We start from the raw sequence: 21,727 nt of genomic DNA, 5'->3' as shown, positions 1-21,727 counted from the left end.
CTTTATATCAATTTATATCAATTTTAATGGTCTCCAAAGATACACCCTTGGGCTTGGAGCCAAACTACCCCATATGAATGAAAGAGTTCCTCCTACTTTTGAGAAGAGACTGGGATCCAGAGAAGACACCTACTAGAGGTGCAGCAATAAAACTGTTAGCACATTTGCAAAGCTAAGCAGGGTCTGGTATGGTTTCAGAATGGATGGGAGACAATGCGTTGAGATTCCTGCATTGCAGGGGGTTGGATGAGATGACCCTAAGGGTCCCTTGCAACAATACAATTCTATGGTTCTAGAGCAGGGTGGCCTTTTTCACCCATCTCTGCTTTTCTCCAGCAGCCACCTGTACCACCTCTCATAAGAACCTACGGAGCTGCTTTATACCAAGTCAGACCTTTGGCCTGCCTGGGTCAATATTATCCACACTGACTGGCAGTGAGTGGTTTTCCAGGATTTCCGGCAAGGAACATTCCCGGTCCTACCTGGAGATGCCAGGGATTGAACCTGGGACCTTCTGCATGCAAAGAGATGCTTTGCCACTGAGTTATGTCCTTTCCCCTTTTATCCTGCTCCAAAGGATCCCACCATAACAGAATATTTAGGTGCAGAAAGGGTTCGGGGGGGGGGAGGTCACTCTCCTTTCACTAGTAGAAACATCCCTTAATGCAAGTCTGCTCATGGGACACTCTCAGCAGCTTGGTCTAGGGCTTGGCTTTTTCCATTCATATTTTATTCTTTTATTAAATTTATATTCCACCATTCCTCTGAAGATCTCAGTGTGGTTCAACAGAGTAATACACAGTTTAGAAATTAACCAATGAACTATTTTGCTCATTAAACAAAAAACAAACAACTTTTGCCTTCCTACAAGAAAATGAATTGTTCATGATTGGTAAAGTTGGACTGTGCATGTAACCCTTTACCTTTTAAAGGTAAAGTGACGCCTGACCATTAGGTCCAGTTGTGGACGACTCTGGGGTTGCGGCGCTCATCTCGCTTTACTGGCCAAGGGAGCTGGCGTACAGCTTCTGGGTCATGTGGCCAGCATGACTAAGCCGCTTCTGGCAAACCAGAGCAGTGCACGGAAACGCCGTTTACCTTCCCACCAAAGCAGTACCTATTTATCTGCTTGCACTGGTGTGCTTTCAAACTGCTAGGTTGGCAGGAGCAGGGACTGAGCAACGGGAGCTCACCCCATTGTGGGGATTCGAACCACCAACCTTCTGATCGGCAAGCCCTAGGCTCTGTGGTTTAACCCACAGCGCCACCCGCATCCTGTTCTTTATGCCTCTCTAATTCAGCCCTGGAGTCTTCTAACATCTGACTGGATTTGATTATGTTGAACAGAATCTTCCACCTTCATCTTCCAGAGCTAACAATTCTGTCTAAAACACAAGCGTTATAAATTGTTGGGTGACACCTGGGTGTGTGAAAATGATTCATTGGCCGAAAAACATTGGACAATGAATGTGCGCATTGGCCAAAAAACATTGGACAATGAATGTGTGCATCATTAGTAAATGTGGCTGGTATTATTATTAGTAGTATTATTATTATCAATTATTTCCTAGTGAGCTTTCCTTCCTTCCTGGAGGTGGTGGAAGAGGAAAAGGAGGAAGGTGAGGCCGACTTGAGGCTGGAGATGTCACCATCAGTTGCATTGATTCTTCTGCTTGCTCCAAATACATGGCTTGTTAACGGTGAGCATTCAAAACATCCTTACCCTTTTTAAAACTTAAAATCAGAAACGCATCCCTTTAGAGCACCTCCTTGGGGATCCTGCCATCTTCCATTCTGTGGCCATGACCAAGCCAGCATAGACATCCTGTGGGCTTGGGAGAGCACATATTTGTTGGAAACTCTGTCCTGCCATGTGATACCCAAAATTTTCCTAATGCAGCACATGTGGAAGGTGTTGAGGCATTGCTCCTGATGGTTCTCAGTTGCCCATGACTCACTTCCATAAAGCAGCATGCTCAACACACAAAACCTTCTTCTTGTTATTGAACATTAGCTTCACATTCTCCCATACCGTTTTGGAGATGCTAACTTCCCCAAGTCCCAAAAACTGTTAATGTAACCATACATTGGGGAGAGCCACAAATCTGGCTTGACTCTAACTCCCATCAGTTCCAACAAGTAGGGCCAATGGTCAGAGATGCTGGGAGCTCTGACCAACAACATCTGGAGGGCCCCACATTGGCTGTCCCTGATATGTATGTGAATACCCATTTCACAATCTACCAATGAAATTAGACATAACAAAATTATGTAACTGAAATACCCAGAGGTATTATGTAAGTCATTACATACAGACTGGATCTCTCCTTGTTGTCCTGCCAACAGGTGAAGGACTTCCATCATGTTCAAACAGGCTTTTGGGAACTGACTGTTTTTAATGAAAAATAGCTGGTGCCATGATGGATGGATGAGACATATGTTTTAATAGAACACATATGTTCTATTAATGTTTAACTGCTTCTTGATTATTGCTTTTTCTACGTTTTTAGCTGTATGCCACCTTGAGTCCCTGTCAGGGAAAAAGGCAGAATATAAATTTAAAAAATATTTCTTATGGTTGAAGACTCACTTTTAAGAATCTATCATTTGGGGACTTGTCTAGTAAATATGAGCCTTGTCTGCTCTGATAGAGTTAAATCCCCAATAACCACTTTCCTGTTCCTGCAGTGTGCCTTGAAAGGGCCCTAACGGATGACATAAAAGGCCCATCTTGATCCAGTGTTCTGTTTTCTGACGTTGCCAACCAGATGCCTCTGGGTAGCCTACAAGCAGGGTGCGACCGCTATGGCCCTCTCTGATGCCTGACATTTGCTGGGTGGGTCTCGGGGGTTGCAGTGGTAGCCCTGAGACATGCCAACCTATTCAAGACCACCCAGTGAGCTTTAACTTGAGTCTTTCTGATTTGAGCTCAGTTCTTTGGGCACAATACTGCATTGCAGTAGTTCTCTCTAAAAACAGAGGGAGGAAAATAGAGCCTCAGAACCACCATTGCTATCGAAAATAGACTTAAACCACGACTCTAGGTCCCTAGCTGCTCAGAGCCCCTGTGATGATAATTTAATCTGTGATTGCATTTCCTCAGGTCAGTCGCTTCCTGGAAAGCCTACAGTAAGGAGTTGTCGAACTTCAGGAAATGAAACATTTACTTGCTGGTGGAAAGCTGATTCAGATGGTGGACTTCCTACAAATTACACTCTGCTGTACAACACAGAAGGGTAGGGAAATGTTTAAGGTGTTTTTTTTTTAAGTCATTTGTTGTTCCTTGCACAGATTCAAGAGAGGAAGACAACACATTCCCAGTTAAAAGGTGAAGTGATGAGTAACTGTGGCACCTTCTTCCCTTTGAGATCTTTATTGAGGTTCCAGGGTTAATCTGTTTTCCAAGAACTGCAAATAAAACATGCTTTCACATAAGAGTTTTGCTGGAGTCCCACTGCTTGAGGTGCAATCAAGGGTGTCCTCAGCTTGAACTGAGATACAACTTGCCCTTTTCCATATTATTTTCAGCCAACCAAAGACATACTGTAGCCAATTACAGCTCTGTGGGCAAACATATTGGTACATATTCAGAAAGGGGCAATGGAAATTATCAAGGGGCTGGAGCAACTTCCCAATGGAAAGAGGTTACAGCATTTGGAGCTTTTAGTTTAGAGGGAAATGTGAGTAAGGGGGCATGATAGAGGTGCATAAAATTATGCTACATAATTTGGTATATAAGCCACTTCATCTTTGGTCACTTTTTTTTGGCTCCTTCAGATGCCCTCCCTCAAAAAACATGGTTCAATCACAGGTATATCTTTAGCCACTCCTGCAAAGAAGACCAATGCATATTTATTTTCTGCATATTTGTTAAGAAGCCCATGGTACAGTTTACTGTTCTTATTTAACAAAATTTTATATACCACTTAATTAATGCCCCCGTGCCCCATGAAAGACTCCCAATTCAGATTGTGTAATTTACTTTTTTTTAAGCCATTCATGCAACTGCCAACATTTCGCACCAAACCAAGGGAAGGACAGCTATTGCCTTTGTGCTCTCCTTCCGGGTTTTCTGAAAGAACCTGTCTGGCTATTGTCCAATAGACTAAACCTAGACAAGCATCTCCTAGAAGGGCATTTGGTTTGATCCGGTATGGCTCTTAGGTTTTTATAAAAATTAATCCCCACTGACTCCAGGTTATGCATTTGCAATGGTGAGTTTATTAAGCTGAATATGACTAGTGAGTTGAGTATTTCCATTTGTTCTTATTTATTCTGTTGAGTGTGGACAGGTCCCTATTAACTACTATTTTAAATTATTTTATTTCAGTGGAAAGCATGCCTTTGAATGTCCAGACTATAAAACCGGGGGCCCCAGTTCATGTTATTTTGATAAGAGCTTCACCAGGCTTTGGAAAACGTACAATATCACAGTGAAGGCTACCAATGGCATGGGAAGTAATGTCTCCGACCCTCATTATGTGGATGTTCAAACCCTAGGTAAGGGGGGAGAGCAGGAAGCCACATGGAAACACAACTTCCCACTCTACTCTAAAGCAACACTTTGTGGTGGGGTGGGGTGGGGTGTTGGATGGGGACTGACTGATACTTCAGTACCATGATTTTCTCAAACATTGTCCAAACCTAAAGGCCAAAGGTGTTTTGAGGAAATGCAATATTGAAACAAGTTAGTTGTTAGTTTAGTTTAACATCAGAAGAGGGAAGGCTATTGAACCTAAATGATTTCCTGATCTAGAACTAATTCAGTGTGTTAGATAGGGTACATAATTCACATCTTCTAAGTCCCAGGTTTGGTTCCTGACCTCTTTGGCTAAAAAGCCTGTTGGAAATCCATGCAGGGCAAGATCTTGGTCTGAAATTCTGGAGATCTCTTGCCATTCAAGATAGAAAGTACTAGGGATGGGAAAAGAAGTTCAGCCCAGACAAAGGCGGAGGAGGAAGAAGGAGCAGCCCAACAGGGCTGCTTTCAGGCTGCTCATTCCTCCTCCGCCACCACTGCCAGCCTCTGCTGGGGACCCTCACTCGAGTATAAGCCGAGGGGGGCTTTTTCAGCATTAAAAATGTGCTGGAAAAGTCGGCTTATACACAAGTATATACAGTACACACACACACACACACACACACACACACACACACACAAGTGCATTGTATTAGGGGATATTGCTTTGGAAATGTGTGTTATTAGACAAAATTGCATGCTAAATGGTACATTAGGAGAAATTGGCACTAAAATGCAATGAATTTTCACGAGGACTTTAAGAACAAACAAACCACAAACTGATGGTGGAGAACCAAAACTTAACAATGGAAAAATCAGAAACTGAGAGAAACCAAAAGTTACATCCCTAGATAGTACTGGCCTAGACAAACTATTGATCTAACTCTGGAAAAGTTAACCAGATGTTGTTGGGCTCCAATCCCATGTTCCCTGACCACTGGCCATTCTGACTGGGGCTTTTCAGAGTTGGAGTTCAATGCCATCTGGAGGGCTATAAGCTCCCTGTGCGTGTAGCTCAATATGCAGCAGCTCCTTGTATATATTTTTCTTGTTGTCTTTTGATTTGATTCTATTAGTTTACATACAGAATAGCTAACAGAGGTTTTCCTTGGCAGAAGAAGCAAACAATACTGACTTACTAATGTTTCCTTTGTATAGCTAAGGTCGGCCCTCCCAAAGACCTATCTCTGGAAGTCAAACAGTTGAAAGAGAGAACGTATGTGTGGGCAAAATGGTCGCCACCTCGATTGGTTGATGATGGAACAAGAGGGCAAATGTGCAATTATGAGTTGCGATTGAAGCCTACAGGAGAGAAAGAATGGGAGGTAAGCGAGTTCCGTTCTTTCATTCACAAGCACCTTATAAATAGGAGATAGACAGGCAGATGCTGTTGCTGTTCCCATATTTACAAAGGAGGCCCTGAAACACAGTGGCTAGTGGAAGTATGCCATGGGCAAAGCAAGACTTTTTAAACCGCCATGTACATTTAATTACACCAATCAAGTTTATCCAGATGCACCAAACTGACTTTATTTTTGACATCTTTGATCCATACTCTCCAGACACAACATTTGTTGTGCTGTAGCTGTGATTTTTCTGTATCTTAACACATGGCATCTGTCAGGGAACCGCCAGAGCCCAGCGGGGTGGTGGAAGGGCTCTGTGAGGCTGAAGGTTCCCAACACCACAGGAGCAGCAGGGAGACATCCTGCGGGAGTGACAGGCAGGAGGAGAGTTCCATGGGGGAGGGGCTGTGGGATGCACCAGGTCCCCAACACCGACCTAGTGACTCAGTGGAGGAGGGGGCAGCGGCAGTTCCGTGGCCCCAGTTGTGTAGAGGGGTGAAACGCAGGGATGAGAGAAGGAGACTTGGGGTGCCCAAGTTCTTTTGTTGGGGGCGCTCATGAAAGGCGCCACTTCCAGGATCTGAGAGTGACTAAGACAGTCATGGACTTTTGAGTTCTTCAATGTAAATAGTTGTACAATAAATCCTGTAAATAAGAGGATCCGGAGTCAGGAGTCTTTACTCATGAGAAGCCGCTACAGAAACCTCACAGCATCCTCTGCCCCCTCAACAGTGAGGGGGCCCGGCCCTCTCCCAACAGATTTTGAGGGGACCAAATACCCCTCGGCCCCATAGAGCTGGTGCCCCAGATATAATCTGACTGTGTGTATGACAGTCTTGACTGTGTACTTGTGTATATGGCAGCTTTCTGTACTCTGTGTTCCAACCTGGCCTGGTGTAAGGTAGCTTCTCGGTGTTCCTAGGATATGTATTTGCATATGGATCTGTTTGATTGCAACAGGGATTCTGTTTCCAAGATGGATAAAATAAAGGAAATGAATCAGGTGTTCTTGCCAGCACCAGAAAGTGACTCAGGCATCATGAAAGGAATATGTTGAAGTAGTTATGATTAATATGTTATGCACAGAGAGAGCTATGGAACAGGAGGCCACCCTTCATTCCAAAGCTTCCTCCAGAGAACTGTTTAGATTAATGAGCACTGCAAAGCTATATTTGTCATGTTGGCAATAAGAAAGAAACATGTCTATTAGACTGGGAGCTCTGAAAAGTGCTCCAAAGGTAATAGAATCAGAGAATTGTAGAGCTGGAAGGGACCCCGAGGGTCATCTAGTCCAAACCCCTGCGATGCAGGAATCTCAACTAAAGCATCCATCACAGGTGGCCATCCGACCTCTGCTTAAAAACCTGCAAGGAAGGAGAATCCACCATCTTCCAAAGGAGTCCATTCTACTGTCGGGCGGCTCTTACAGTCAGAAATTTCTTCCTGATGTTTAGTCAGAGTCTCCATTCCTGTAAATTGAATCCATTGGTTCAGGTCCTAGAATCTGGAACAGGAGAAAACAAACTTGCCCCATCTTCAATGTGACAGCCCTTTAGATATTTGAAGGTGGCTATTATATCTTTTTTCAGTAAAGTAAATGTAAGCAGGGGCACTGAAGCAAGTTAAATGATACTGCAGAGATACTGGCCATCAGTTCATTGTGAGATGGATGCAAATGTTCATCCCAGAAAAAGTACCCAGTGGTCACCAGAAATTTGTGCATACAGTGGTACCTCCGGTTGCAAACAGGATCTGTTCTGGAGGTCCGGCCACATCCCGAGGAATTCGCAACCGGAGGTGCCACTTCTGCACATGCGTGCGGCATGGTTTAGCACTTCTGCGCATGCGCACGGGGCGAGACCTGGGAAAATACTTCCGGGTTTGCTGCGTTCACATCCTGAAAGATACAAAAACCAGAGGTTAGTGTATCTAGAGGTACCACTGTGTTTGTATTTTTCCTGGCAAAAAAAATGCCCCTTGAAAGGTCTCTTAAAAAAGAGAGGGTGGCTAAATCATGCAGTGGTGCAATTAGTTAATTTTAGACTCTGAATTTAATGCTTATATGGGGGGCACCTCTTTAGATCGCAATGTTGGTTTTCACAGGTAACAGTAAGCCTATGTTCTTGACTTAATAATGTGCATAAGCTGCATGTTGTCCATGTGGCCTGATCATTTCTATGTCACTTTTCTGGTGCAAGTGGATAAAAAAGCCAGAAAGGCAAAAAGTTGGCATTATATCCAGACCTGGGATCATGGTTTGCTTTGACCTGACAAACCATGGATGCTCATCAGTCATGATTTTTTTAGGGTAAAAGAAACTCATAATTTTTTTGTTCATATTTTATACTAAACATTTGTTTCTTGGTTTGTTTACTCATTCGTGCCAGAGCAGGGAGCAATCAAGTTGCATGTGCACCAGCACATACAAAAAGTATGGTTTGATGATCCAATAACCTTGGCTTGCCATTTTGCGCGAATACACACAATGTATATTTATTTCGCTTACTGCTTTGGGGGGGGGGCTCCTCATTTTGCTCAGTTCAGCCCTGGATGTGTGCCCAAAAGACCTGTCCTGATGGCACCAGGGGGAATCGTGGTCGTTAAAATGGGTTTACAGCTCATGGACCCAAGCAAAACAAATCACACCAGTCATGATAAACCTCCTTGGCAAGCCACAAGACATGATATCCGTGGGCTGGTTTGGACAGGTCACATATTGCACAGGCTTCATCCTTGATGTATTTTATTTATTTACAGTATGTATTCCCTCCATCCTGTTCTTCAGTCTTAAAAAGACTAGGACTTCTGGAGTCACAGATGTTACAGTGCCAACTGCCCAGGGTGCCAAAGATTCCTGCTTGTATAGAGGCATCCTTGCAAAATCCGTGTGCTCTACAATTATCTTAGTTTCCCTTGTCTTTACTGCTTCCCAGACTCGTTTTGTTGGAGAGCAAACACAGTATGAAATATCCCAGCTGCACCCAGCAGTGAAATATACTTTTCAGGTTCGCTGTATAACAGAGCATAGTGAAAGGAGCGAATGGAGCCCAGAAACTTACCTCCAGCTCCACAGTGGTGAGTCAATCATTTATCTTTTTTTTTCTCTTTTGAAAGGCCAAATAAGCTAGTAAGCAGAGCTGTCAAGTATCCCGTATTGGCCGGGATTCCCCCGTTTTTAAATGCGTTTCCCGCTGCTGTCCCGGATGACTCAAAAACCCGTATATTCCCGGGTTGTCAAGCTTCTCCTTCCCCTCCCCCACTCCGCCGCCCGCACGCTCACGCCCGGCCGCATGCCCCCGTCTCCCTTCCTTCCCCATCTCCCCCGTTCTTTGCCTGCTGTCACTAAGAGCCAGACTAGCTGCAGACAGGCAGCAGACAGAGGAGGGGGGAGGAGGAGGAGGAACAGTTTAATCAAGTTTCCGCACGTCAAAATGATCCATCTTAAGTAAGGGCATCCGAGCTTCCTCTTGCAGCTTTGTTAGGAAAGCATCCATCTTTTCAAAAGGCACCCAGCTTCCCATTTCACCGCATGTCTGTTTACCGGGGGTGGGGGAAGCGGGCGCTTTCTGCCTTCAACTGCATTGGAAATTATAAGGAACGGGAGCCATCTTTGCCATGGGGAAATGAAGGCTTCCCTGAAAGAACAGGGTCACTTCTTCCGCCCCATTCCGAGGCCCTCTGGCCCTTCGGGAGAGGCGTCAACGCTACTAGATAGGGCAGAAACGTCAGCTGACACGGGGCTTGTTTTCCAACATGGCCGCCTGGCAGGAGATGCCGCTGTCAGGGAACAAGAGGAAAAAAGGCGGCGTGATCGCGCTCTGGTCCCTGGGAACCTTGTGCTTGGCTTGTCTTGCGGCGCAGGAGGAGGAGGGGAAAGGAGGAGGAGGAGCAGCGCAGATCTGCCCTGCTGGAAACAGACAGAGTGGGGAGGGGGCAGGATAAAAGGACCTCTCCTAAGGAAAGCCCCCCTCCCGGCACCTCAGATGTAGGGCTTGCAGGAAAGGTGAGTGTGCGCAGACAACCTTCCGGGCTCTCCCGTCCTCCTTGGCTGGGCAAACGGAGATGCCGCCGCCGCCGCGTGCGCAGGGAAAGGGGGAGTCCCCGCGCTTGAAGGAGTTCCTCTAGCACCACCTAGACAGCCAGAAAGTGTCTGACAAAGTGAGGAGAGGCCCAAGTTGAAGGTCTGCAGCTCTTAAAGCGACACGGGCCACGCAAAAGACAGTGCGGCGGCGGCAGCAGCAGCAGCCCAAAGCAGCTTGATCTAGGGAAGAGCGCGGACGCCGCGTTCTAGCTGCTCCACCCACTTTTGATTCTGGCTCCGCCCACCACTGCCATGTGACTGTCATAGGTGAGGCTGCTGATACCTTATTTTCAAATCCGAAAGTTGACAGCTATGCTAGTAAGAACATAAGAATAACTCTCCTGGATCAGAACAATGGCTCATCTAGTCCTGTTCTCACAGTCGCCAACCAGATGCCCATTGTGAGAAGCCTGCAAATCAGGACTTGAGAGCAACAACTCTCTCCTTGCTTGCAGTTCCCAGAGGCAGAACTAGAATCAAATGTGTTAGAATGGCAAAGGAGCAGATTTCAGCTAAGCATTAGGCAACTTCCTAATGGTAACAGCTGGCAGACAGTGAAACAGACTGCCTTAGGAGATGGTGGGCTCTCCATCATAGCAGGTGTTGAAGCAGATTCTGGACATCCATCTGTTGAGGTTTCCCCTAGTTGCATCCTGCATTGTAGGTCCTGAATTCAGCAGGATGTTGGACCGAATGACCTCTGTGACCCCTTCCACCTTTGTGACTATGACCCTATTTGCCAAAAGGACTTGTCTATCTCTTTCTTTCCAGGCCAACCTCCAGGGAAGCCAGAGTTAATAAGATGTCGCTCACCTGAGAAAGAGACCTTTACTTGCTGGTGGAAGCCCAGTTCCGATGGAGGTTTGCCGAGCAATTACACCCTGTTCTATAACAAGGAAGGGTAAGGCGTTACAAATGGCTTTATGGTTGTCTCAGTCTGCATCTCTGAGAGAAGGTGGATTCTTTTCTAAGCGATGTGTAATGAGAATGCTGTGTTTGTATTTCCTTCTAAATCTTTCCTGCCAACCATTGTGTTTTTCAGAGACAGGGCATATTATGAATGCCCGGACTACACAACAGCGGGACCCAACTCTTGTCATTTTGATAAAAAACACACTTCGCTCTGGATGACATACAATTTTACCATAACAGCGACTAATGAGATGGGGAGTATTTCATCTCAGCCATATTATGTGGATGTGGCTAATATAGGTATGTGGTGCAAGCATAAGTGTGCAAGGCAAGCCTGGAAGGGGGGGAGGAATCTCAACAGTCCTAAGAGTTGTGACCCAGAATTCTATACAGTGGTACCTCGGGTTACGTACCTAATTGGTTCCGGGTTACCGTTCGTAACCCGAAAAGTATGCAACCTGAAAATTGTGCTTTGCGCATGCGCGAACTGCGCAGACCACAGAAACCGCTTCTGTGCATGCGCGGATCTCGCACATGCCAAAAGACACTTCCAGGTTACCAGAGTACGTAACCCAAAAATACGTAAGCCAAAGCGCACGTAACCCAAGGTACGACTGTATGCATCTTATATACCATCAGCTAAATATGATCAGTCATGTGTCTTGATAAGGGATAGTGGAGAATATTTGTTTGCAATTTAATGAGAAACTATCCAGTTTGCGCTTCATAAACTGAAACGCAAATCGAAACGCATGGCTATCCTTTGAAATTTGCACTTCTCTGAATTTTGCAATGCATTTCTCTGACAAAGCAAAAGTGCATATACTAGGCAAAAGTGAGCATAAAAATATACCTATTGGGTATAAAAAAATGAATAAAATGCATATGCTAGTGAAAATAGTATACAAAAATGCATTATATTAAGGCAAACTGCTTGCAAAAATGTGTGCATTAGCCAGAACTGCATACAAAAATGTGCTTATTAGGAGAAATTCACACCAAAATTCTGATGAAAATTTATGAAGATGAAAGAAAGAAAGAAAGAAAGAAAGAAAGAAAGAAAGAGAGAGAGAGAGAGAGAGAGAGGAAGCTGTTATTGATGTGAGGTATTTGAAGTGTGACTCTTTCTATCTATGATGAAGGGCGTGGAACGGGGGGGAGGCGGGCAGGAAGCGACGGGGATGTTGCTGGATCATGTCAGCACCTCCGTTCGCCGAAAGAAGCTTCTTTCGGCGAACGGAGGTGCTGGGCACGATCCAGCAACATCCCCTTCGCTTCCTGCTGCCTCTCCCCATCCCCCACCGCGTTTGGTGGGAGGTGCGGGGAAGCAGCTGCGATGCCTGCTTTTGGGATCGGAGGGCGGCAGGGAGGTTGGTGGAGGATTTCCTCCACCACCCCACGCTTTATCCACCACCCCGCGCGCCGATGCCAAAAGCAGGCTCATCCCCGCATGCTTTAAAGGGACATGGGGAGGAGGGGAGAAACGGAGCGTTCTCCCCTCGTCCCCATGTACCTTTAAAGCAAGCGGGGATGAGCCACTGTGAAGGGCTCCCCCTCCAGCGCACCCCTCCCTGCCTTTTAGAGGAGGAAAACCAGGAAAATATTTTTCCCTGGTTTTTCTCCTTTAAAAAACAGGTGCATCTAGTGGTCCGGAGCGTCTTATGGACCGGAAAATACGGTCTCATTCTTGCCACAGTATGCTTTTAAACTGAGCTTTCTCCGCTAGCGGGAAATTTTTACATTGTTGCTTTTTGCTGTTTAAAGTTCTTGTACGTTGCATTTTAAAATATTGTGTTGTGATTATATCTGCTGTGTAAGCCTCCTTAGAGGATTGGATTGATTTCCCTCCATATACATTTGATCAATAAATATTCTCTGATCCTTCTTTTTTCCAGTTCAGCCAGACCCTCCTGAAAATCTCTCCATGGAATTTGAGAAAAAAGTATATGGAAAATATCTGTTGTTGAACTGGTCTCCACCTTCCCTGGGTGACATCAGATCTGGTTGGCTAACCCTCGAATATGAGTTACATATAAAGCCTGAAGGGGGACAAGAGTGGGAGGTGAGAATGGTGAAAGCTCTTGAGCCACTTCCAGATGGGGATGTGTAGATTTGCCAGTTTCAGCCCTCTCGGCTTCTCATTTTCCCAATTCTAAACCCAGTTCTCCACATTTCTGCAGCCATTTCCAATAGATAATCCTCCTGAACATCCACCAGCATTTTAATGTGAATTTATCCCAATAAACACATTTTTGTCAGCAGCTTCAGCTAACATACACACAGTTCTGCAAGCCATTTCTCTGTAAAATGATGCACTCTTGTATGCTGCTTTCAATAACATGTTCATTTTCACCCACACTTCCCCTTAATATATGCATTTTTGTAAACATTGGTTGGAAGACTGCATCGCAAAATTCGGATTAGTGTGAACCGCAAAGGATGGTTGAGTTTCAGCTCTCTTGGGGTTTCACAAAGTGTGGATTTGGCAGATATGCCTTTACATGTGAACTGAATTGGATGTTGCCCCCGCCCCTATTTCCTGACAACCTGTTTAATGAGCACATACCCTGGTTTGTTTACAGAGAGGTGTACAACATTGTGCCCAAGCAATTTTTCTCCAACACTCCCCATTGCATTTTCCTTATTGCACACAGCCTAATTGGGGGAGGAATTGAAGGTATGTTGTGCAAGAATGCCAAATCAACTTTAACTGTGCAACCAGTTAATCCCATCTGAAAATAGTGGCTGCCTGGAAGCATCTTTGGTAGTAGCCAAATGCTCTGTGTTTCAGAAACAGTATCTGAAAAAACAGGGTCACGGATAATCTGTGTTCTTCTTATCTTTCCAGAAAATATTTGTTGGTCAGAGAACAACATATAAGATGTTCAGTGTAAATCCAGGAGAAAAGTATGTTGCAAAAGTTCGCTGCAGATCAGATCATGGAACATGGAGCGACTGGAGCCCTGAAAGTTTTATTAAGCTCCGAAAAGGTGAGGACAACTGCTGGGGGTGACCTTCCGTTAATTAACCCCAGTCATGTGAAAGTGCTAGAAAGCCTAGTTGAGGAGTTTGTTATTCATATCCTGCTTTTCTAATAATAATAATAATAATAATAATAATAATAATAATAATAATAATAATAATAATAATAATAATAATAATAATAATTTTATACCCCGCCCTTCCCCGCCAAACCGGGCTCAGGGCGGCTAACACCAATAAAATCACAACAAAAACATAAAACAGTTCTTTAAAATACAGATTAAAATACAATTTAAAACTAAATCTAGTAAATTGGTAGCCCACCAATCACCCCAAAAGAACGAAACATCAGGGTTAAACTGAAACCAACCCAAAGGCTAGGTGGAACAGCTCCATCTTCCAGGCCCTGCGGAAAGATGCCAAATCCCGCAGGGCCCTGGTCTCTTGTGCCAGACTGTTCCACCAAGTCGGGGCCAGTACTGAGAAGGCCCTGGCCCTAGTTGAAGCCAACCTAGCATCCTTGTGGCTCGGGACCTCCAACAAATTATTATTTGAGGACCTTAAGGTCCTACCTGGGACATACCAGGAGAGGCAGTCCCTTAGAATAAAAATAAAATCCCACATCACAAAAAACACAGTTCAATGATATCAGCAACACAACAAAACAAGGATAGGGCTGACATACGATGAAGCTGGTACTAGACGTGTGCATCTTACAAAACATTGCCTGCTGGTCTGCTTTGGGAAATCTGGGCAAGTTCAGCTGACAACTTGGTAAACATATTAGCTGTGTTAGTTCCAGACTGCTAGTGGAGGGGGATCCAAGCTGCTGTCTTCCAGAAGTTTTGGACTACAACTCCCATCGTGCCTGACCAGTGGCCATGTTGACTAGGGGTGGTGGGAATTGGCATTTGCAACATCTGTATCCATGTTGACTGCCCTTGAACTAAATTAAGTTGGCCAGATGCAAAGGAGGCAAGGCTTCTGCAGCTTTATTTGTGTAGAAAGGAGACCTTATGCAGGTACAGCTTGTTGTGTAAACTACGCCTGCTGAAACCCCCTGTTCTGAAATCTCACCACCGAGCTCACTGGGCGATTTTATGCTGATCACTGCATTACAGACTGATCTACCCGCCCAGGGTTGTTGTGGGAGTAAAATGGTAGAGATGCCACCTGCCCTGCCCTGAGCTAATAATGTTTTGAAATGAACTCTTTAACTGCACAAAATTTAATCCCTTCTCATTTTCTCTCCTAGAGTTCAGACTGAAGGATATGCTTGTTTGGATCTTCGTGGCTTTTTTATCATTTGTCGTATGTTTGATCATGATCTGGACACTGGCTTTGAAAAAAATTAAGTAAGTTGCTACTTCTGACATTGTAAGGTGGTGTATTAAAAAAAGAAAACAAGCAAATTTGTTGCCACAGCAAGGGGAGAAAGGGGTGGAAAGCCTTCTCCATACATTGTGGTCGCAGCTGTGATTCTTCTTCCATCTCCTCCACCAACTGCTATTTATTTATTTATTTTTAAGCAGACATGTTAAATGCAAACATACATTTAATACATCATCCAGTTGGGGTCATGCAAAGTGGAACTGCGAAGCTTGCTGCCGGTGCTCTATTCTGACAATCCACGAACACACAAAAAAAACAAGTTTCCGGGCGTAGAATTCATCTTCCACTCAAGAGACCACTCTTGGTTCAGCTGCCTGAGATCTTACGGACAAGTGAAATCAGTTTATTGGAATATCCTGTGGGTCCACTCTTTATAGCCATGGATATTTGTTTTTCCAGCAGGCAGGGTTTTCTGTATGCTCAGATCTATCAGAAGAAAACGAAAACAAGTACAAAAGCAAATGATTTCCTTCACTTCTTTATTCCAACCCCTTCCCTCTTTCTTGTTTTTCAGCATGGTGGCCTGCCTTCTACCACCAGTCCCAGGACCAAAGATAAAAGGCTTTGACGCCCAGCTGCTAGAAGTAAGTGTTTGGGCACTTAGAGAAGTTTTGCATTTTCTTAGGGGGGGGGGTAAAAGAAAACGCCTCACTGGAAGCCTTTAACCTGTTAACACTTCTGCTGATGCTAATCTGCTTGAATTCAGATCAAAGCATGCATCATCGTTGTTGTTGAGTGCTCTGCACCACATCTGTCTCCTTTGCATTTTCAGACATAATCAAGTACATAATGCAAATATTTGTTGGGTTTGAAATTATACCTAAGCCGGTCTGATGTCAGTACTGTTTGTTTTAAAAATAGAAGAAACAGGTGCCGGTGTTTTGTTTTTAATTGGCTGAAGCATGGGCATTACTCTGAGTATATAAGGCTGTGTTGCAAAGCATTTAGTGCTCCTAGCTTTGGGAGTTGGTGGGGGTTTGAAGGTTGGGAGTGAAAGTTCTTAGATAAAGTACAGTTGATTTAGTGTAACAGAGTCTCTGAAAAAGGCTAGAAACTGACGGAGAGTTTTTTACTTTGTTTATGTAAATTAAACTCTAGTTTGAAAAAGCCTTCCTTTTCCCCCCTCTGGTGCCTGCTTTAGTCAAGTTAATTTTTCTGTTGGATTTATTCTTTAACTCTGCGGGAAGCATACTTTAATGGGCCACTCTTAACTGGGGTGTAAGTTCTTCTTTTGCACCTTTTAGTTCAGTACCCAGTTATTTCCCCCCCATTAATATTATAGTTATTATATTTCCCCCTGTATGTTTCTTCACACCAGGCAGGGAAAACGGAAGAATTGCTGAGTGCTCTTGGTTGCCAGGGATTCCCTCCAACACCGGGTTATGAGGACCTGCTGGTAGAATTTTTGGAGATAGATGACAGCGAAGACCAGCAGCTAATGCCAAGCACCGAAAGGAGCCACCCCAATAAAAATGTGAAGCTGGTGCACCAGGAACCGGACAGCGACTCGGGAAGAGGAAGCTGCGAGAGCCCTTCTCTGTTGACAGAGAAGCGCAAGGAAGCCCAAAACCCGCTTTTGGAATTGAAAATACCAGATACCTTTGGGGTGCAAAACGCTCATAGAAACAGCATGCAGGAGTCACCAAAAGGGGACGCTGAAGGTCAACTCCCCTGGATTAACAGTGGTGAACCTAGGCCATCCACGTGGTGTGGAGGTCAGCTCCCTAACTGCCAGACTTCTAAATGTTCCTACCATGACACAGTGGATGTATGTAAAAGGGCAGCCAGTGCCATGAATGCAAACAGGAAGGGGAGCGAGGAAGGAAAGTGTTGTTCGCAATATCCTGAACTCACTGAGACTCTTGGTGAAAGAAAACCAGGCAAATTGGAGAAAGCAGCAGATCTACTCTCAAATGCTCAGCACGGCCAAGTGGGGTTGTGGCTACTCCCACCAGAAAGGCCGCCATTCTTGTCTACAAAACCCGCAGATTACGTGGAAGTTCACAAAGTCAACCAAGACGGAGCTCTGGCTGTACTACCAAAGCAGAAAGAAACTGTAGGCAAAAAGGAAAGGCCTTTTGTCCCTGGGGATACGAATGAATACACCAAGGTTTCAACAGTCGTATCCAACCATATTTTGGTGTTATTCCCAGATCCCAAAGCGGAGGCTTTGTCTTCCTTTCAGGAGCCACTGAAAGAGCTCACCCAGAGTTGTCAGCAGAGCCAAGCAGAGTTAAATTTCAGCTATTGTCTCACAGCTCCAAGCACCTGCAAAGTACAGACTGGTGGGCTAGACTACATGGATCCAAATAATTTTATGTGCCCCTTTAACTGAAAGGTTAGCCATCCTTCTACAGGTAACAACACTACAAGTAAAATAAAGTGTTGGCACAAAACTGCTCACATGTCTGGCTCAGCTCAGTGGTAGCTCATGCCTTCTTTCACTTTATAGCCAATCACTTAAGAACATGCTGGTTGCTAATTGCAGATAAGTTTCCCCCCCTACCTGTGATTTTTACAGTTTTTTTGTGAAGAGTGATTTGCAGAAAAGTTAAAGTTTGTGGCATTGTTTTGAAAACACAAGCATCCATTTCTGTTATATTCTAAAAAAACAGGGAGGGATTTCTGTGTTGATGTTACAAAAGCAACCCTGAGGTGATCACCAAATGATGCTGGTTAAGAGACGCAGGCTGAGCTTATAAAATATTATCCAAAAAATTACATTGGTTATCAGACTTTTGAACACCTGTAGTGTCCGACCTGTTTTTGGCAACTGTGTGTTACACACTGCAAGTACAGTATATGAGACTGTGTCTGCTGCGTATGGACTACCCATCATACCAAATTTGTGTGCAGGGAGAGGCTTGGTCCTCAAGTTTGTTGAGCACACGTCAGGGACTGGCAGGACGCTGACGAGCGTGCGTCGGGGGAAGCGGCACTGGGGTTTGACTCAGGAGAGGGGGCCAGTGATTTCTGGGGAACTGCACCAGCCAGGAGGCAAGAGAAGCTTCAAGTGGAGCACAGGATGGGTTGGAAGGAGAGGAGGAAGAGGCAGGTCAGGCAAGTGAGAGGCCAGGTCCTTCCCCACCACTGTCTCCCAGAACCAGGAGGGGACTGAAGAGGGATGAGCAGAGGATAGGCATAGTCTCTGGCTGCATGTGTGCAGCCTATTGGGTGAAAGTACATAAACTGGTGGAGGTGGAGTGGTCCCCTGTTGCTGCAACTTCTCCATAGACCATGGACCTGGGAACAGCCGCCTAGACACTAGATTGGTGTGGGGGGTGTTCAGAGCCATAGAAATGACTGTGTTATGTTTGATGACAAAGGGTTAACTATCGGCTGTGTGCATTTCCTTGATTGGGGAGTGCCCTGGACCAGAACAGGCAGGAGAAATGGGCAGGCCTCAACTCTGTGCCATAGCTAAGCCCAGGAGTATTCCTGTCCAGACTGCCTCAGGCCCCTACAGTCTGTGCTGCTTGTGGCATCTGTGCTGAAGCTGGCTCCAGCTTTGAGGGAGTCCTCATCATGGAGGCTGCTGGTGGGCCTTTGCAGATGTGTGACAGGGAGGGGGAGCTCCTTTCCTCCTCTTTATTTCCACCAGACACAAAGAGTATGCAAGGCCCAAGAGGAGGAGGAGGCGGCAGTGTTCCACCAATGACTATCAAACAGTACCATTGTCATCACCCACAGAGCAATGGTGGGCCTGGTCTGTGCCATAGGTTGGCCAGCTGAAAATGACATACTTTGCTGTTGCTTGAGGAAAACTAGCCAAATATATCAGATTGAACAAAAAGTAAACGCCCAAGTGAAAAACATAATGGATTGCATTATTATTCCATTTTTGGCACTAGCAAAAATTCAATCAATCAAAATTATTTCATGTTCTGCAACGTATTTTAAATAAGTTTAAAATGCTAGTACAGTTTTTATAATATATTTTTCTTTGCCTTTTCTTTCTTTTTATTAAGTACCCACTTTTCTGGATGTTAAAAATCATATATGGTATTAGCCAGAGAGTTATCTTTTTACGTTTTTCTGCTTTTAGTGCAGCAATTGGGAATCTGTGTGGTTCTCTGGATATTGCCAAACTCTTGATTCCCATCAGCCCCTACCAGCATGGCCAATGGTCAAGGATGACATGATTGGGAGTCCAACAACTTCTGGAGGGCCACTGGCTTCCCGCTCCTCCTTTACTGTGATGAATTATTTGCTGTGCAAGTTCCTCAAAGTTTAAAAGAAACTACATTAGCACAAGTAGCATTACAGTGGTACCTTGGGTTAAGAACTTAATTCGTTCTGGAGGTCCGTTCTTAACCTGAAACTGTTCTTAACCTGAGGTACCACTTTAGCTAATGGGGCCTCCTGCCGCCACCACACGATTTCTGTTCTCATCCTGAAGTAAAGTTCTTAACCCGAGGTACTATTTCTGGGTTAGCGGAGTCAGTAACCTGAAGCGTCTGTAACCCGAGGTACCACTGTTCTTACAAGTATTGCAACATTTAGGGGAGAGGAGACATCTAAACGAATCATAGCATCGTAGAAACATAGAATTGTAGAGTTGGAAGGGACCCTGAGGATCATGTAGCCCTACCCCCTGCAATGCAGGAATCTTAACTAAAGCACCCATAACAGGTGGCCACCCAACCTCTGCTTAAAAACCTGCAAGGAAGGAGAGTCATCCACCTTCTGAGGGAGTCCGTTCCACTGTTGAACAGCTCTTACTGTCAGAAAGTTCTTCCTGATATTTAGTTGGAATCTCCTTCCTTGTAACTTGAATCCATTGGTTTGGGTCCTACCCTCCAGAGCAGGACAAAACAAGCTTGCTCCATCTTCCATGAGACAGACCGTGAGATATTTGAAGATGGCTATCAAATCTCCTGTCTTTACATGTACTACCGGCAAGCCAGGTGTCTCTACCTTATATTTGTGCAGCTGGTTCTTCGTGCCTAAGTGTACATTTGTCCACTTGTAATTTGTCAATTTGTAATTCGTCCCAGTTTGGTGTCATCTGCAAATCTGATGAACATCCCCACAATACCTTCATCCAAGTCTATTTTTAAGTAGACAATGTTAAGACTTGCAATTCACTAAAGGTCCTATTGAAATAGACAAATTTATTCAATATGGCACATAAAGGTTTAGCAAGCAGGTACCTGCCTTTGAACTACACATTTTATATAAATAAAACATCTACTTTAGTTCTGCACTATTGCTGACAGTTGCATTTGTGCTTCTTACATTTTTAATAAGGCAGGCAATTAATTTATATAACCAGCAGAAACTTATAAGAGGCCCTGCACAAATATTCCTATGTAATTTACTGGATTAAAATACTGTAATAATCTTTGGAGTTATTGATATGCTCTGGTGACTGGGGGCACACACCCCTCCAGATTTTTGGAGTATGCTATTTGTGGTGCGATATGATGTTCAATGAATATTTTTGACACCCCCAGCAGACTGGTATTGAAGTAGCAAATTCTGTCCTAACTTTGTTAATGTGCTTTTGTGTAACTTTGTTAAAGCTACACATGCCTCGTTTTGTTGTTGTTCATACATGTAATGACCGTTGGTTAAAACTCCATTGGCAGCTTTTTCGATGGTGACTTCTAAACTATTCTGTAGAAACAGTTCACGTTGATAGAGTTTAAGTCACTTCCTTTGGCTGCAACCCTAAGCACATTTATTGATAAGTGAGTCCCATGGAACTCAGCGGGGATGTATTTCTACCTAGTAAATGTGGGTGTGGGTGTTGATTTTTTTTTATTGAGTTGAAATAACATGAATGTTGTGGAGGAAAACCAAAGTAACCTAAACCAGCTAAATGAATTTCTGCTGGAAAGCCATAAAGTCGTGTTACAATCAAGACAGCTGTGAAAGCACAAGTTTTTCCCACCTACAGGCAAATCATACTACCTCAGGTTTCCTTTTCCCACTAAGAGAGAGAATGACAAAGACAGTGATATGTCAAATTGCCAATTACTGTACTGTATTTTAAAAGGAGCATATTGAGCCCTTCACAATCACTTTGATATTTAAGGCAGATGGTTTTTTAAATAGTTTGTTGCGCATCCATGACAAGCTTGTATACGTAGCACTCTTCAGACATTATTTGTGCATTCCCAACTTGCATATATTTATTAATGTAACTTGAAACTCTGGAACTCTACTTTTTCAAACCTGAATTCATTCTTTGTGTGTGCGCACATTAATCGAGCAATTGTTTTAGCTCCATAATTGGCTAAGGTAAGCAGATAATGTCTCGAGTTGGGGGCTGGCAAGTGGCATTGCTAATGGTGGTCAATCTGGTGGTGTTGAGCTGCGTACAAAGGAAACTAGTCCACGACAGCGTCACCAGCCAGCTGGTATTTTATTGGTGCAAGATTGCATCAGATGAGATTCCATATTAGTTATTTCTTGCTTCGCGTCACCCATCACGACCTACCAGATTGCACCCATAATGCAAGCAGGTTTCTCACTGCCTCCACCACTCAG

The 21,727-nt window shown here is 44.5% G+C and overlaps 1 protein-coding gene across 1 annotated transcript; it reads left to right on the top strand.

The window, feature by feature from the left end:
- Window positions 1-1,501: 1,501 nt before the first annotated feature.
- On the top strand, window positions 1,502-17,737 carry PRLR (prolactin receptor). Its single transcript, XM_033164730.1, has 12 exons — window positions 1,502-1,700; window positions 3,104-3,236; window positions 4,331-4,500; window positions 5,678-5,844; window positions 8,799-8,940; window positions 10,718-10,847; window positions 10,989-11,158; window positions 12,754-12,920; window positions 13,707-13,848; window positions 15,096-15,195; window positions 15,747-15,816; window positions 16,551-17,737. The coding sequence occupies exons 1-12, from the start codon at window positions 1,502-1,504 to the stop codon at window positions 17,565-17,567; spliced, it is 2,607 nt and encodes an 868-aa protein (XP_033020621.1). The 3' UTR covers window positions 17,568-17,737.
- The last annotated feature ends 3,990 nt before the right edge of the window (window positions 17,738-21,727 follow it).

Source organism: Lacerta agilis, chromosome 11 (assembly GCF_009819535.1).
Source record: "Lacerta agilis isolate rLacAgi1 chromosome 11, rLacAgi1.pri, whole genome shotgun sequence".
Taxonomy (NCBI): domain Eukaryota; kingdom Metazoa; phylum Chordata; class Lepidosauria; order Squamata; family Lacertidae; genus Lacerta; species Lacerta agilis.
This window is presented reverse-complemented; position numbering and strand designations above follow the sequence as displayed.